The following is a 14,308-nucleotide window of genomic DNA, read 5'->3' as shown; positions in this document are numbered from 1 at the left end:
GTTTGAACGAGATCTAGTAAGTAGTTTTTTTTTATACGTCATAAATCGCCTAAATACTTCATGGGCGAGTCCGACTCGCACTTGGCCGCTTTTTTTTAAGTTTGTTTTCACAGTATTTGCCATTTTGGCGCCCCTTGCTACCTTTGGCGCCTAGAGCGGCCGCTCCACTCGCTCTACCCTAGCTCCGGTTCTGCAGTGTCATCGCTTCCAACGTGTTAGGGCCAGTTGCATCAACCACATTTGACAGACTGATCAACGTCAGCCGGCGCGCCCCGGCGATTTACTATGAAACTTTCCATACATAAAAATTTAGTAACTCTTTAACGCTACGAACAGTTTGGTGCAACCGACCCTTACTCGTACGTCCTAACGGGCGTTTGTTTACTGTTGTAGGTAATTGTAATTTTAGGTTATTCCTACTCAGAATTACACTAGATTCTAGTAGAATCAGTAGAAGAAAAAAGCGACACAATCTTTTATTTTGCTCTCTCCTAGAATTATAGTAGAACAAAAGTGTCTAGGCTCGATGACAATTGCTCGCGATGATATATTTAAGTCCAGAGTTGGCAGCATGGTTCCATTTTCATCGCCCGTCACTTTCGCACTTACCCACTTGTTTGAACGCGACAGGCATGGTAACAGGCGATGAAATGCGGCCGTGCTACCGCCGCAGAGTAATTGTGCAGACAAGAAAGAACCATGATATTTTGAAAAATAGTGTAAAGACATGGTGTTTGGAATCGGACGCGGAGCAAAATAAAACTGTTTTTTTTTTTCCTTTATAAGTTTATTTTATGAGTGACATGTAATATTTTTATACACATTTCTGAATTGCTACTAGGTATTTATTTAATTATTTTACGCGGTTCATGAGAATCTCTCTAACAATGTTAATATATGAGGAAACAAGGTCTTTGGCAAGTCATTGCTCCAAACAAAGTCGAAATGGTTCCATCGTCTTGGCTTCATTAGATGATAATGGACAACGTTCGGAAGAACAAATCGTAAGCGCTCCACGTCTCGAACTCCATTTATTGGGTCATTTTTACCCACAAGAAGTGCTGTTCTCATGGTTACATTTCTAAGATTATAATCGGGCGGCGCAGTTGATCCATAGCGTTTCAAATTGTCTTCCAAACCATAGTCGAAAAGGGGAAATCGCTTGCTTTGAGCTACCTGAGCACAATGTAGTAAAGCTTTCCGCGAAAGTGAAGACGGGAAGTGGCCGAATACTACAGCCAAGAATTCCGACTCCAGACGTTGAAGGTCATATCCGCCAATCAGAAATACAAATTCAGTACATAAACTATAGCTAACGGACCCCGGGTTACAGATAGCTTCAAGAAGAATTCTTTCTAAACCTTTATAATGGAACACATATTCAATGTTGAGAGAACGTAAGATTGCATTTATAATAGGAGCCAGTTTAATAAATATAGACATGGGTGGTACCAAATTACTTAAGTATGCCGAAGGAGACAATGCTATTAGTATTTTATACTTTTCGTTGTACTCTGGTCTGAGCGATCCTAATATGAAATGATCCGTCGTTCCCTCAGAGTGTCCAATGCTTTGTAGACTCTGTTCTCCCGTTACATTTAAAATATAATCTGTCATAGCAGGGAGGTCGTAGTATCCGTGTTCGTGAAAACTGTAGTCCCAGAATGAAGCGTCTGTGTTAGGGTCGAGTTTGGTATGCTGCATTGCGTATTTATTCCCTCTGGTATTTCCGGCCCATACGTCATAGCCGTGGTTTGCTAATGTGATGCCTAAAGAATTATTGCCTCTTAAAATATATGTGTCTGCAGTACCAATCAGGCCGTGAAGTAGTAGAACTGGAGGTTTCTCGCCCGGCAGACGAAACAGCGTCAGAATATACCCGTCTTCTGTGACTACCCTGTGCTCTTCGGCCTTGTGCCCATATTTAATACTCAGCTCCATAAAGTCCAGGCGACCATCTTCGGGCATTAACACTGAATTGATTATTACACTTTTCACTATGACAACTAGGATTATTGTAGTAATAGTCATGTTTTAATCTTTAATATTGATTAAAAATATCGTATGCGCTAGATGTCCAATCACTTAACAACATCTTGACTAAACTAAACCTATTATACCTATTTTCCTTATTATTTAAATATCTTGAATAGCTTGTGGCTAAACAGGTTACACACCTTGAATCATAATACGTCTAGAGGACATCATCGTTACTATTAGAAGTATTATAACAAGTTAAATTATTCTTAGAAAATATTTTAATTTGCTTATTTCAAGTAAAAACACTACTATATAGGTGGCGCCATAAGCCTTCAGTAAGAAATACATAAACTTGCAAAAATTTACCTATGTTGATTTATTGCATTTTATAAAAACTAAGGTAAATTTTATAAAGCCTTAAACAATATACCCAATCGGATGTAATAAAAAAAATTAACTTTCAATTCCCATACTCTCTACTCCTCTGCACTTCCATATCTATTTTACGAGGCTGTTCGTTTCTGTGCTTAAGAGTCACAAGAACTTAGCCACCGTCATACAAACGAGTTACGCTAGATCGAGTAGAATGGCGAGTGTAACTTCTAATCGCTCTATTCTCTTTGCACATCAACAACTATACAAATGTTGCATTTTCTTTACAAATTTAACTACGGAGTAATAACAGACATAGGTAATAAGATATACTCGTATGATACTTTAATGTTGATGCCAAGTTTTAGGTTATTTCGGCAAGTAGTTTAAAAATCGACTTACGGCTTAGTTCTTGTGACTCTTAAGAGGAGACACTGTCGATAGGAAAATGCTGACGATAACAAGTTCTATTATATATATTCGTCTATAATATATCTATTATATTTATATTCTTGAATTAACTCTATCTAAACATAACAAATATCACAAACAGTATTAAAACGAGAATATGCCCGATGGGCTTAAAGTCGCAAATGTAAATCGCTAGGCCTAATAGAATTATTGCTATTATTATCCGCATGTTGAGCTTAATTTTATTATAGCAGTCTATTATTTCGCTGCCAGTAATACAAATTCTAGGCTCGGTCATAGTGTTGGTTTCAAGGTTGGTAATAAACGTTGGTTTCTCGCCTGCGACTTCGATGCTGTTAGAGATCATTGCTTGCTCTGGGGTTTTATCCAGGTATGTAATTGACTGTAAAGACAAACGTGATAAAGAAATTAAGACATGTGTGGTAAACGTTCTAGTGCTCGACATACTAATGCCCAATAGATGACACCCTGCTGTCACCTCTGTTACTAATGAAGTAGGTAAGTTTAGAGATGACAAATGTATTTGTAGCTACAGTGACAAGCACTCGGGCGTCTACCTTAATGGTATCGCGTGACCCTTTATAATCTTTTTCTCAAAAATGGACGGCAAAGTCGACGTTGCCGGTTAAAAAATAGGTCGCGAAGTGCGTAGTTTAGTGCGGAGTTCCAAACTTTTGAAAACCTTAAATGGCCATATCAAATGAAGGCATAGGTCCATTAAACAGCCAAACAGATGATCAGCACTTATTATTATAATGTTGGTACCGCGACTATTTAGGTGTCTCAAATACGTTGGCGTATTTTCAGCAGAAAAATACACTTCATTTTTTTTAAAGGCGGCATGCTAATCTTATTAATGGTTTTACTTTTTTCTGTATAATATTTCTATTTCTTGCACCATTTTTGAGAAAAGCACTATGTATGACTCGGCTGGAAGGATACTTGCTGGCTTCGGATTCAATTAAACGGACTTGGGAGTCCGTTTAAAACGAATCCTCAGCCTGCAAGTAGCTACTTCCGAACCTCGACAATAATGTACTATTACTTACGCCGTAGTTTAAGTTTTTGATGTCTTCTATTAACAGCAACTTTTCGCCTAGTATTTCTTCTGAAATTAAAGAAATATTAATTACTAGTAGTACCCGTGGCTGTAACCGCATAAGATTCGGCCAGCTTATTTCCATGGGTGAATTACTAAAAAAAGTTGAATAATGTTGGTTATGCGCATTGCCAGGGTTTGCTTTCTACAAACCAAATTGTATAAAAATCGATAGGTACAGTAAACTTGCACCGATCCTACTATCGTGAATCTGTGCAAATTATTTTACTGTTACAATTATTAACTATGATTAACGATACCTACCTACTCCGTTGTCCTCTTTATTAATTGTAATAGTAAAACAACAAATAGATAATAGCGGGCCTGTTACAATTAATAAGATACTTAAAACTGTCTAACGAACGTGAAAAAATATTTTTCTACTCCAGCACTTAAATGTGTCAATTAAATGACTGACAGTGATATCTAAAGCAATGTCATTTGAATGCTTTGTCTATAGGCTCATAAGATGACTGCTAGCAGTCATCTTATGAGTATAATACAACTGCTTTATTTTTTTTAAAGATACAAGTTCCGATCATCTTGATTGAAAGAGGTATGTTTTCATTTACAATAATAACTCTTTTTTTTTTAAATAATAACTCAATTTTTTTTAAATAATAACTCTTTTTTTTTAATAATAACTCTTTTTTTTAATAATCTCTTTTTTTTAATAATAACTTTTTTTTTTTTTTTTTTTTTTTTTTTTTTTTTTTTTTTTTTTTTTTTTTTTTTGCTGCAGCTGTCATAGAAAAAGTAATGTATGCAACAGCTCATAATTGGTTCTTAAAATTCTCGGGTCTTTTTTTACAAAACTCGACTACGTCTCGTTTTGTAACTTCGACCCTTGAATTTTAAGAACCCTTATTATGTCACTGTTGCATAAACTACTATTAAATACGAATATGTATCTGGGTTACCGTTCCGAGCAATTCAACATATTGTACTCGCTCGAAGCCAGACGAGTTTTTTAAATACCTACAGTCCTACACACCTATATCGTATTTTCATACCTACTGTTGTTTTATCGTTAAAAATGAACAAACCACAAGAATCAACTTACCACTGCTCCGAACACCAATAGTATTTAGTTCATCCAGTTCTCCTTTGCGGATGACGATGGTGCTATGATCCGCGCTGTAGCGGTACATCTCGTCTGCCAGCATTTGGATGTCGGCTGTACCCTCAGACTTGAATCGCCTTTTGATTTGGTTCAGGAAGAGAAACGCCTTTGAACGTTGGCATGTCTGCGTAAAAACAAGACAACCTTTCGAAAACATGTCGCGCGAGTGACTTAAAACAAGTGAGTCTAAACCGTAAAATTATTCAATGTCAGTATGTCTCACAACAGTTTAAATTCGACAACCTTTTGTGTTTGCAATTAGATCTTAATCGAAATAAGTAAATACCTAACTGACTATTTGATAATTTGAATATCAAGGTCAAATAACTAATTTGGCCGCAATTATGCATAAAAAATAAAAATAAAATAAAAAGAGCCCCTTACTTTGTCTGTGATACAGAAATATAAATGTCCATTTTCAGCAATGTAGTTGAACAAGTAAGGTCCATGAAAATATGTACATTTTCCGTTTTGCAGCGAAACCTTTGATAACACCTCATTCGCAATTTCTATGAAATTTCCCTCACAACACGCAAATCTGGATAAAACCACATTTTTCAGAGCCACAGCACTGAATAAAATAGGCATTGTTCAAAATCACTTGTTTATCTTAAAACCTAGTTGTTTATATACCGGAGAAAATATGAATATCACTTTATTTCAAGATCAGTAAAGCAACTTTAATTTACATTTTTTGTTAATATAAACACAAAACACAGTTTATATCTTAGACACATTATAACGCGAAAACATATAAATGCCACCAGCGCACTATCGAAGAATTCTCACATGTTAGCAATAGCGGCGAGATATCTGTTCTAAAATTATTTACCTTGTTGGCTCGGTGCTAAAAACGCGCGCTCCACTGAATCTGTCGTTTACTCTGATAAATTGATTCATGCATGTATCGGGACAGTGATCTCTGTGTCGTTCGCCGCTGAATTTTTGAACTGGACTTTATTTTTAAGATTGTAATTTTTTTAGTGCTGCTTTTCGCAAGTCAAAATTTTATTCTCTGGAATCTGAAATCGGAAATGTTTTGTATATTAGAGAACAAAGCCTGCTAAAGTTACATCTCTCCCGCCGCAAAAAGAAATATGAAATAGTTGTTTTCGATACAAGTGCGAAAAAGAGGAAATTCGAAACGAGTGGCGATAAATTAAAACACGACCGAAGGGAGTGTTATAAATCGACACGAGTTACGAATTACCTATTCGCACGTGTATCGAACAACGTTTTACAGTACATATGGCACTTTAAAGTTTCGACATACGCACGAAAAGTGCTATTTTACGCACTAGTGCGGAAAAGTAGCCCCATATGTACTGTAAATTAATGTAATGAATACCTAAATACACCAATAACTACAAAAACTTCGACACGTATTCCGCTTCTGTACTAGGTAGTGAGAGAAGTACCTAAGTACCACTCTCTTCTCAATGTGCAATTTGGTCTCAGGCGCTCACCTGAGGGCCTCGGGCTGAGGCACAGCCGTCCTCAAATGGCGGCTAACGACCGCCCCACATGGTAGGGCGCGACCTAACAGTCGCCAAAGCGGAAAAACGGACGCGACCACTCACACCCTCATGTACAGAGGCTGTCGAAAGAAACCAGCACATACACACACATATACACGATGCCGCTTGACAAGATTGTTCCTTATAGTATAGCTATCAGGTTAAGGTTTGGTATCATTTCCGTATGAATTAGGGAAATGAGGAATGGGATGAGGAATTATTTTATGAAGCTCTCGTTTTACCTTTTCATACCAAGAATTGGTTTTATATAAGTACGAAACATTTTTTTTAATATTCTGAGTTCTGAGAAATGTCCATTTCAACATATTCGTAGGTCTTTAAATATGGTAGTTATAGTGCATATGTAAGTATTTATTTATGTTTGTTTTGTTCCAGGAACTCTTGGAACTGGTCCTCATGGAGGTGTTTCCAGAGCTAAAACGCTACCATACCTAACACCCGAAAGTAAGCGACGCTCAAGACAATATTATATCAAATTTCGTAATCGTACAGGGATTTTACAGAAAAAATTAACTGTCTGATATTTTGCTACTCTCTTAAAACATTCCGATTTACACTATTTTTCACAACAGTGGACTGAAAGAATTACAATCCATTACTTTTAAATTAGTATGTACCTACATGTAACAAAAATCTATTAATTAATTGGTAAACAGACTTCGAACTCTTGGAGGTTAGAAGTTGGACAAAAAAAAACATCGCAATGAGTATTTGCGAGTTCAGGTTGATCTCACCTTCGTGTTCAGTTTATATTCATGTAATATGCTTAGACCTGTAATGTATTTCTTAGATATATCTACGTGCCAAAGATTGCACTGTGTGAATAGCTTCTTAGTTGTACGGCTTAAATGTTAACATGTACCTGAGTTTTATATCAAATCTATTTATCTAGACTTTTATCTTTTTTGTACTGTTGATTATTTCCACCATTTTCTAGTCTATTGATCTATAGGCGTAGGTGTTGAAGTGTTGGTATTGTATTAACAATATGTATAAAACCTCTTAGTTAGCTTTTGGCTGTGGTTCTGAGAGTGCACCAAGCAATTGTTATATAAATACACAGTCGTTTCGTATTAATAGGTATATAGGTAAAGATTTACCTAATTTATAGTAGAATGGGTTCTTCTATTCTAATTATCTGAAATTACGAAATAAACGAGTTAAAGGTGATAATTGTTGTCTTTTATGTAAGGTACATAATTCAATTTGTAATTTCGTAAGAAGAGTAAGTTTGAAAATTGTTTATATCGACTACACCATTAGCACTTAGCAGTATTCAACTTTGTCAACACTAACACTGAATTCAATTACCCTTTTTTCCTGATATACCTATATATATTTTTACATTTTCTTCGCTATGCAAGTTATGCATTTATCTATTTATGTTTTTACTCTTTTTCTGTTTCTTTTTATTTGTCAGGCAGTCTTTGACATATGCCTCCTCCAGGCGGCGACACTCCTCGCGGTTTTATGAGAGTCCTACCCCAGTCTTCGGGAAAGTCATCTTCCCATCATTTGTACGGTTTACAATGGGGTCTTTTCTTTCCTCTTAGGTACCATTCAGTGAGATCTTTTGTCCTTTTGTGAGCGCATCAGGTGACCTGTCCATTTCCATTTGAGCAGTAGATAATGCTTCCAGTTTAGTAGATATTTACAATTTTCAAAATCACCCCGCATTTGAAATTATCCCAATGCACCTTGGTCTACTTTTATAAAAGTTACAATCGAAATTATCACGAATATGACTAAGTAGGTACGTTCACACAATTCGCACCTAATGGTTTTGATGCCATCATGAAATGATTGTATGTGCTATATTTTTTTACAGGTAAGTATTTTAATGTTGAAAACATTTGACAAACATGATTGTGGAAAGTACACTTTTTTTGCTATTCACTCATATTGTGTAATTTGATATTTAGTATGATTTAACAATCTTCGAATCAAACAAACCACAATAGTTTGCTGGTGAACTCAAAGGTAGTATATTTATTTCATTTAAATGTCATTGTCATTAAATTTAATTTTAAGGTTAAAAATAAAACACGAATAAATCGAATAAATTCTATTTTTTAATGTTCAATATAATAAATCTGACGACTTTGGACCCAGGAGGCACTGGTGCCCAAGCCGTATTATTATTTCCCTAATGTTAAACCTAGACATGAATTTGGCCAAATCGACAAACATAATACTGAATTTTGGCACGAACAGTGTCAGGACAACCTAATACGTTTACATCAGCCCTGAGCGTTCAACGTATCTGTGCGTTGGCGGCCGATCGTAAAGTTCATGTTTTTACGGTAATCACATTAAGCCAATAGATAAGTACCTAGGTAAGGTAGGATAGGTTCGTTAGGTTGCTTTATATGACCGAAGGGAAAACTGCGAAACGACAACGAAACGCTTTGTGTCTCTCTATCACTCTTCCATATTCATCGATTTTCACGATTCATGATATGCCTAGGAATTTTATGATCTGCCTGATTTTACGACCGGCTGCCGACATGTGCACTCGGATGGTTTAGTCTCACGGTGAAGTCAACTAATGCAAATATTAAATATTTTATAATAAAGTAACTGCCATCTCTAGTTCTCCATTCTATAGCTTTCAAAGCATTTGGTATCACAGCACTCTTATAGGTATTATTTTACTCTTTCCCTTAACAGCTAGATGTAAAATCATCTGAGTAACAAACACAAAATCAGTAACCTACATAACTGACATCAAAATATGTCAAAGATTTAAAGTTGTATTATTTAGATGTCAAGCCACACATGTGGTTTTCATTTCAAAGAGTTCCATACAATCGCTAATCATTTACATAGCTCGTGTGTTGAGCCTTACATTTGTGTATGCTGAATGTCCTATTAATGTTCTAATATTCCATATAAGGAACCCCCGTTTTTAAATCAACCAAATTTTCGATACGGCTTCTTCATATTTTTTTGATCTTGATAAAGATTAGGTATTTCTTTCAATAATATTACAACACAATACAATTACAATTTGCGAGTGACTTAAAACAAGTGAGTCTAAACCGTAAAATTATTCAATAATATTACAATTTAAAAAGTGGTGTTAATATCTTCACTTAAATTCCTAGCAAACAAGCGGGGCGGAATGTATTGTTAATTAATAAATCTAACTATCACAAAAGTAACGGAGTTACCAGTTGTACAGTCAGCAGCAGTAGAAGTGTCTGGGAAAGAGTGCTCAAAATTATTCAAAACCTGATGAGAAAGTTGCATTTTATCCCCAAGAGTGGCAAAGTAGTTTGATGCTAATTTTGAATATGAACAATGCAATAAACAATCCTGATTCTCAATTGTTTCCTCGTGTTGGCTGGTGAAATTGACTTTTATGCAATGATTTTGAACGTTAACAAAATGTGTTTCAATCAGTAGCAAAGTTTGCTTAACCCTCGTGGGTTAAATCTCCGGAACGCTTAATATTCCAGTTTTCGATAATCAATTTAAAATTTTGGAATCTTTCGCTTACTCGGATATCAATATTAGGGCGAGGAATTAAACTCCAACGTTGTCAACCAATTAAGGTTTTGTACAGAGTAGATACTTAGAGCATTTCTTCCGCTATGTTACCTACTTCTGGTGCTGTCTGTACCTTAACATGACCATCGATGTACCTTATTGCGACGAGATGTCTTCTCATGAACATATACATAACAATTATTATTTCGTCTGTGATTGGTTTAACTGCTTCACTTACTCCTAATATGAGATAGGAAAATGTTTACATAAACATATTTAACAATTGTATTTGTAAAAACGTAAAAGCAACTCACATTAGTCTCAAAATTCTTCGTTAATACTTTATTTCGCCTCACTGAAACTATCTGTTCATTTAATTACCATCCTAATCCTACCTTAGATTAATACACCCTGTGAAACTTTATGTCTGCATTATTGCGCGAAAAAAACATACATTTGAATCGTTCATCTGGTTTACCCGATTGGAGGATCAAAGTTCTATTCCCGAAATACAAATTTTTAGGTCTGGTTTTTAACTAGATGCTTTTAATTTTATTTAGCAGTACCTATACATCCGACAAGAGTACCTAGGTACTCTACTCTAGGTAGGTATACCTAAGTATTGTACAACAAAATATCTTGGGGCGTTTCGGCGCTGCATTTTTCGGGAACTTATATCCACTACCTTTAACTCGCTGACGATCTTAATTCTCCGTCAGATCTTGTTTTTGTGAGCTCTTTTGTCCGTTGAGTAGGTAGGCAATTATGAGCTCCTATGAAGTCTAATTAATATACAGGGTGCCATCTGAGTCGTGATCAGTAATATGTTTTTCTAACTCCATAAACAACGAGCAATTTAATGCCCCTACTCTTATTAAAATCAGACAAGATTTTTTTATTTTTTGTCATTTATTTTTCTTTTATAAGTGGATTTAGGATATTACAACGGCTTATTAAGATATTTAAATTAGTAAATTGAATCGCCTCTTTGAATTGGAACTGTCATTGACATCAATTTTGTCATTTGTCCCAGTTAGAAATAAAATTTACTTAATTTTTCATTTGAAACATCTTACAAAGCTGTTTAAATAACACATTGGCACTTGTAAAAGTAAAATAAATGACAAAAAATAAACAAAAAAATAAAAAAAGTCTTGTCTGATTTTAGTAAGAGTAGGGGCATTAAATTGCTCGTTGTTTATGAAGATAGAAAAACATATAACTGATCACGACTCAAATGGCACCCTGTATACAATCAACACAGACTGATTGAATAACTTCGTCTTATGAAACTGCGACCTATGTTGGAATTGGACCTAGATTGTCGTGAAGACATTATCTACGTCTGAAAGCGGCCTGTATACTTTGTCCTGTCCTGTATGTCAAAAATCAAGATCGGATATCGCTCCAGCATTTTCTTATAAAACACCAAACTAGATTTTGAATTAACATCTGGATAGTCTGGATATAATAGGTATGTTCCATTTTGCAGATACTTGTAGATTTTCCATTTTAGAAAAAAAATATTCGGCAATTTGAACAAATGTTGAGAATTCAATTGGAATAAAATGAGATTACATTCCTCCGAAGGGTTGTTTATAGTAGTAGAATGTCGAGTAGTAAGGTTGAGAAGCCGGGACTGCGCCATGCTAGCATAACCTAGTATCCGTAGGTAAACTAAAAAAAATCTGTTATTTACAATGTAATGTAACATACGTCATCAACTCATGATTAAAACTAATTATTTACATTGATATATTATTGTCACCATATTTATTTTGGTGAAATTTATCTCTATAACATATATAACACCTTTTTTATTGTTTGGAAAATATTTAACTGAAAATAAAATTTAGTAGGATAATAATATAGGTACATATACTTAAGTATAACAATGTAATACATTCATAGTGTTTGAAAGTCACACATATATATAGATATATGTGTAAAGGTATGCTGTTAATACCATTTCCTATATCTGTACAAACAGCTACCCGTGCCTAAAGTTGATGGGTGCATTGCATAAGCTAGTACCTACCATACTAGCACCCGCCCCTATGGATACATTTATCCATATTACACCACTTATATACGTACTAAACTAATTAAATTATGATTTTATAGAGTTTCTTAAGTCTCAGCCCTGAGCCCGAGTGAGACGTGAAACCTGTACAAAAATAATACATATATTATTAGCTATTTAAAAATCTAGGAGTCCTTTTCATACAATTATTACCATTCAGTTATACCATTCCGAAAAACTAGCAAACATTCTCGAGGAAACTATACAACCATTATCATTAGAGTTTTAAAGATTCTATAAATGTTTCATGTTAAAACTGTAATTGCTTAATTCTTGGAAAGAACCCATCGCGATAAGTATGTTTTGTTCGTGAATTAGAAATAATCATGTTTGAATATCAAAGCCTCTGACATGTTATTAAGAATGAGATTATCAAACATGTTATCAAAATAGAGGATAGGACGAATGTATCCTTAGTTCCTTATATTTCGTATCAATCAATAATTATTACAAAGTAATCGTCATATCACTGACATTTCCTACATTTTAAGTAGGTATGCGTGTATCAATATCTATGCGTGTATTGATACACGCATAATAGGTAATGCGCGTATTGCGTGTATCAATACTTTTTTTATGTACAAATTAAGCCTTTGGCTTGTAACTAGTTCATACTCTAAACACTTATTCCTATTTGTAAATTATAACAATATGTTTATCTTTATTTTTCTTATTATACATGTAATATACTATTTGACGGAATAACTTTGAATTTTACCTTAATTTAAATTGTTACTCTTGACTTGAAAGCGACTCGTTGGTGCAACGTAGCTAACCATTAGCTAACACAGTACAGGTACCTAAATTAGTTCTTGTTTGTGATAGAAGTAGCTAAATTGGATTTGTGAGACGCAATTTTTTTTTTTTCAATAAAGAATTCTTATTAATTTCGGGGGTATTGGGGGGCAGGCTTGTAATTAATGTTACTTACAGGCCAAAGCCAATGAAGTAGATATATATATATATATATATAGTCTCATTATGGTTTCATTATTATAACAAGCGTTATCGTTAGTTATCTATTATTAACTATGGCTCATTATAGGTAACGTTGAAAATCAAATCTTAAAACCGTCTGTCAATCACAAACTAGAACTAAATATAGTCTCTCGGCCTACATACAAATAACATGAATTTATTACATTAGTAGATAAGCTTAAATAGGTAATTGTTGTTTTTTTTATTATTGTGTAGGTAATTTTCAGAGGCTGCAATTGACAAGTATCTTCATATATTTGAATTTAAATCCCGTTAAAATCTGGATCTAAATTAATCTAGCCGTAGGTATTCGACTTGTTTAGGATATTTTGTGCCGCCATATTACGATATTTGATTTCTTTACTTGCTTTCTTTTATTATTTATAATAATAATTTCTTTCTTTTATAATAAATTATTTAATTTAAACCTGAAATACTGCCGTTGAAATTACGCCAGCATTTAAGAGTTCACACATGCCATCATTCACATAATCAGAGACATTGTTGTTTACCTCACGAGTGGAGTTAACAAAATCTAAATCATATCCGCACCGTAAATCCTTTATTCGGTCATAAATAATTAAAGCAATGACCTTATGAGCAATCCACACAAACATGCCTATGAAACAATTGCAATTGTCCAGACACGCAGTTCAAATACTGAAAGCGTACAAGAGTTCGATGATAACAAACAATTTTAATGAACTACCTAACCATAAGTTAACAAGTAAGTACATTAAGATTCGAACAATTCGATTCATTGGTGTGGCGTGCACCTTGTTATTAAAGCAATACGCGTTGTCAAGTGAAATCATGGCCGGGTAAGTGCATCTAATCTATATTGCTATTAAAATTACTTTGATATCATTCGTATGGCTGTTACGTCGATGTAAATCCTTTCATTGAATAACTTTTCTTTACATTATTGTGTTCAGTTGACTTAATTATAGGTCTATTGAAGAGAGGCGACGGAGGTGAACAGACACGAACAAGACTTTACAAAATAGTCGATGAGACTTAGACTTTGTGGAGAAAGCAACGTCATTTTTTTTTGGATAAAGTGAAGGTTAGTTTTGTTTTCTAATATTTATATTACGAAATACTTCGTAGATATGTAGGCACATTACAACATATCCAGTCGAATATCGCTTCTGGTGCGATATTCTATGACGACCCATTTATATGAGTACTTTGTACGATACCTAGTGGCC

General features: G+C 34.6%; 2 protein-coding genes across 3 annotated transcripts; both read right to left on the bottom strand.

The window, feature by feature from the left end:
• Nucleotides 1–804: 804 nt before the first annotated feature.
• On the bottom strand, nt 805–1,981 carry LOC134662920 (lipase 1-like). Its single transcript, XM_063519227.1, has one exon. The coding sequence runs from the start codon at nt 1,966–1,968 to the stop codon at nt 868–870; it is 1,101 nt and encodes a 366-aa protein (XP_063375297.1). The 5' UTR covers nt 1,969–1,981; the 3' UTR covers nt 805–867.
• An 866-nt stretch (nt 1,982–2,847) lies between these two features.
• Nucleotides 2,848–5,981, bottom strand: LOC134662919 (vesicle-associated membrane protein 7-like). Of its 2 annotated transcripts, none has more exons than XM_063519225.1 (4): nt 5,391–5,981; nt 4,947–5,130; nt 3,834–3,892; nt 2,848–3,166 (listed from the first exon to the last, which is right to left on the bottom strand). In XM_063519225.1, exons 1-4 carry the CDS (start codon nt 5,592–5,594, stop codon nt 2,876–2,878), a joined length of 738 nt encoding a protein of 245 aa, XP_063375295.1. In that variant the 5' UTR covers nt 5,595–5,981; the 3' UTR covers nt 2,848–2,875. The 2 variants fall into 2 exon arrangements, with proteins under 2 accessions (XP_063375295.1, XP_063375296.1); XM_063519226.1 differs by having other exon boundaries at nt 3,834–3,889.
• Nucleotides 5,982–14,308: the final 8,327 nt, after the last annotated feature.

This window comes from Cydia amplana, chromosome 3 (assembly GCF_948474715.1).
Source record: "Cydia amplana chromosome 3, ilCydAmpl1.1, whole genome shotgun sequence".
Lineage (NCBI taxonomy): Eukaryota > Metazoa > Arthropoda > Insecta > Lepidoptera > Tortricidae > Cydia > Cydia amplana.
The sequence above is the reverse complement of the archived record's forward strand: the minus strand, read 5'-3'. Positions and strand labels throughout refer to the sequence as shown.

What these genes read in the sequence shown, in the direction of transcription:
- LOC134662920 (XM_063519227.1), bottom strand. Translation starts at nt 1,968, where the DNA reads ATGCCCGAAGATGGTCGCCTGGACTTTATGGAGCTGAGTATTAAATAT.
- LOC134662919 (XM_063519225.1), bottom strand. Translation starts at nt 5,594, where the DNA reads ATGCCTATTTTATTCAGTGCTGTGGCTCTGAAAAATGTGGTTTTATCC. An exon ending in ATTTCTGTATCACAGACAAA is followed by an intron (nt 5,131 to 5,390) that starts GTAAGGGGCTCT and finishes GTTTTTACGCAG; the next exon opens with ACATGCCAACGTTCAAAGGC. An exon ending in TCAAAAACTTAAACTACGGC is followed by an intron (nt 3,167 to 3,833) that starts GTAAGTAATAGT and finishes TTGTCTTTACAG; the next exon opens with TCAATTACATACCTGGATAA.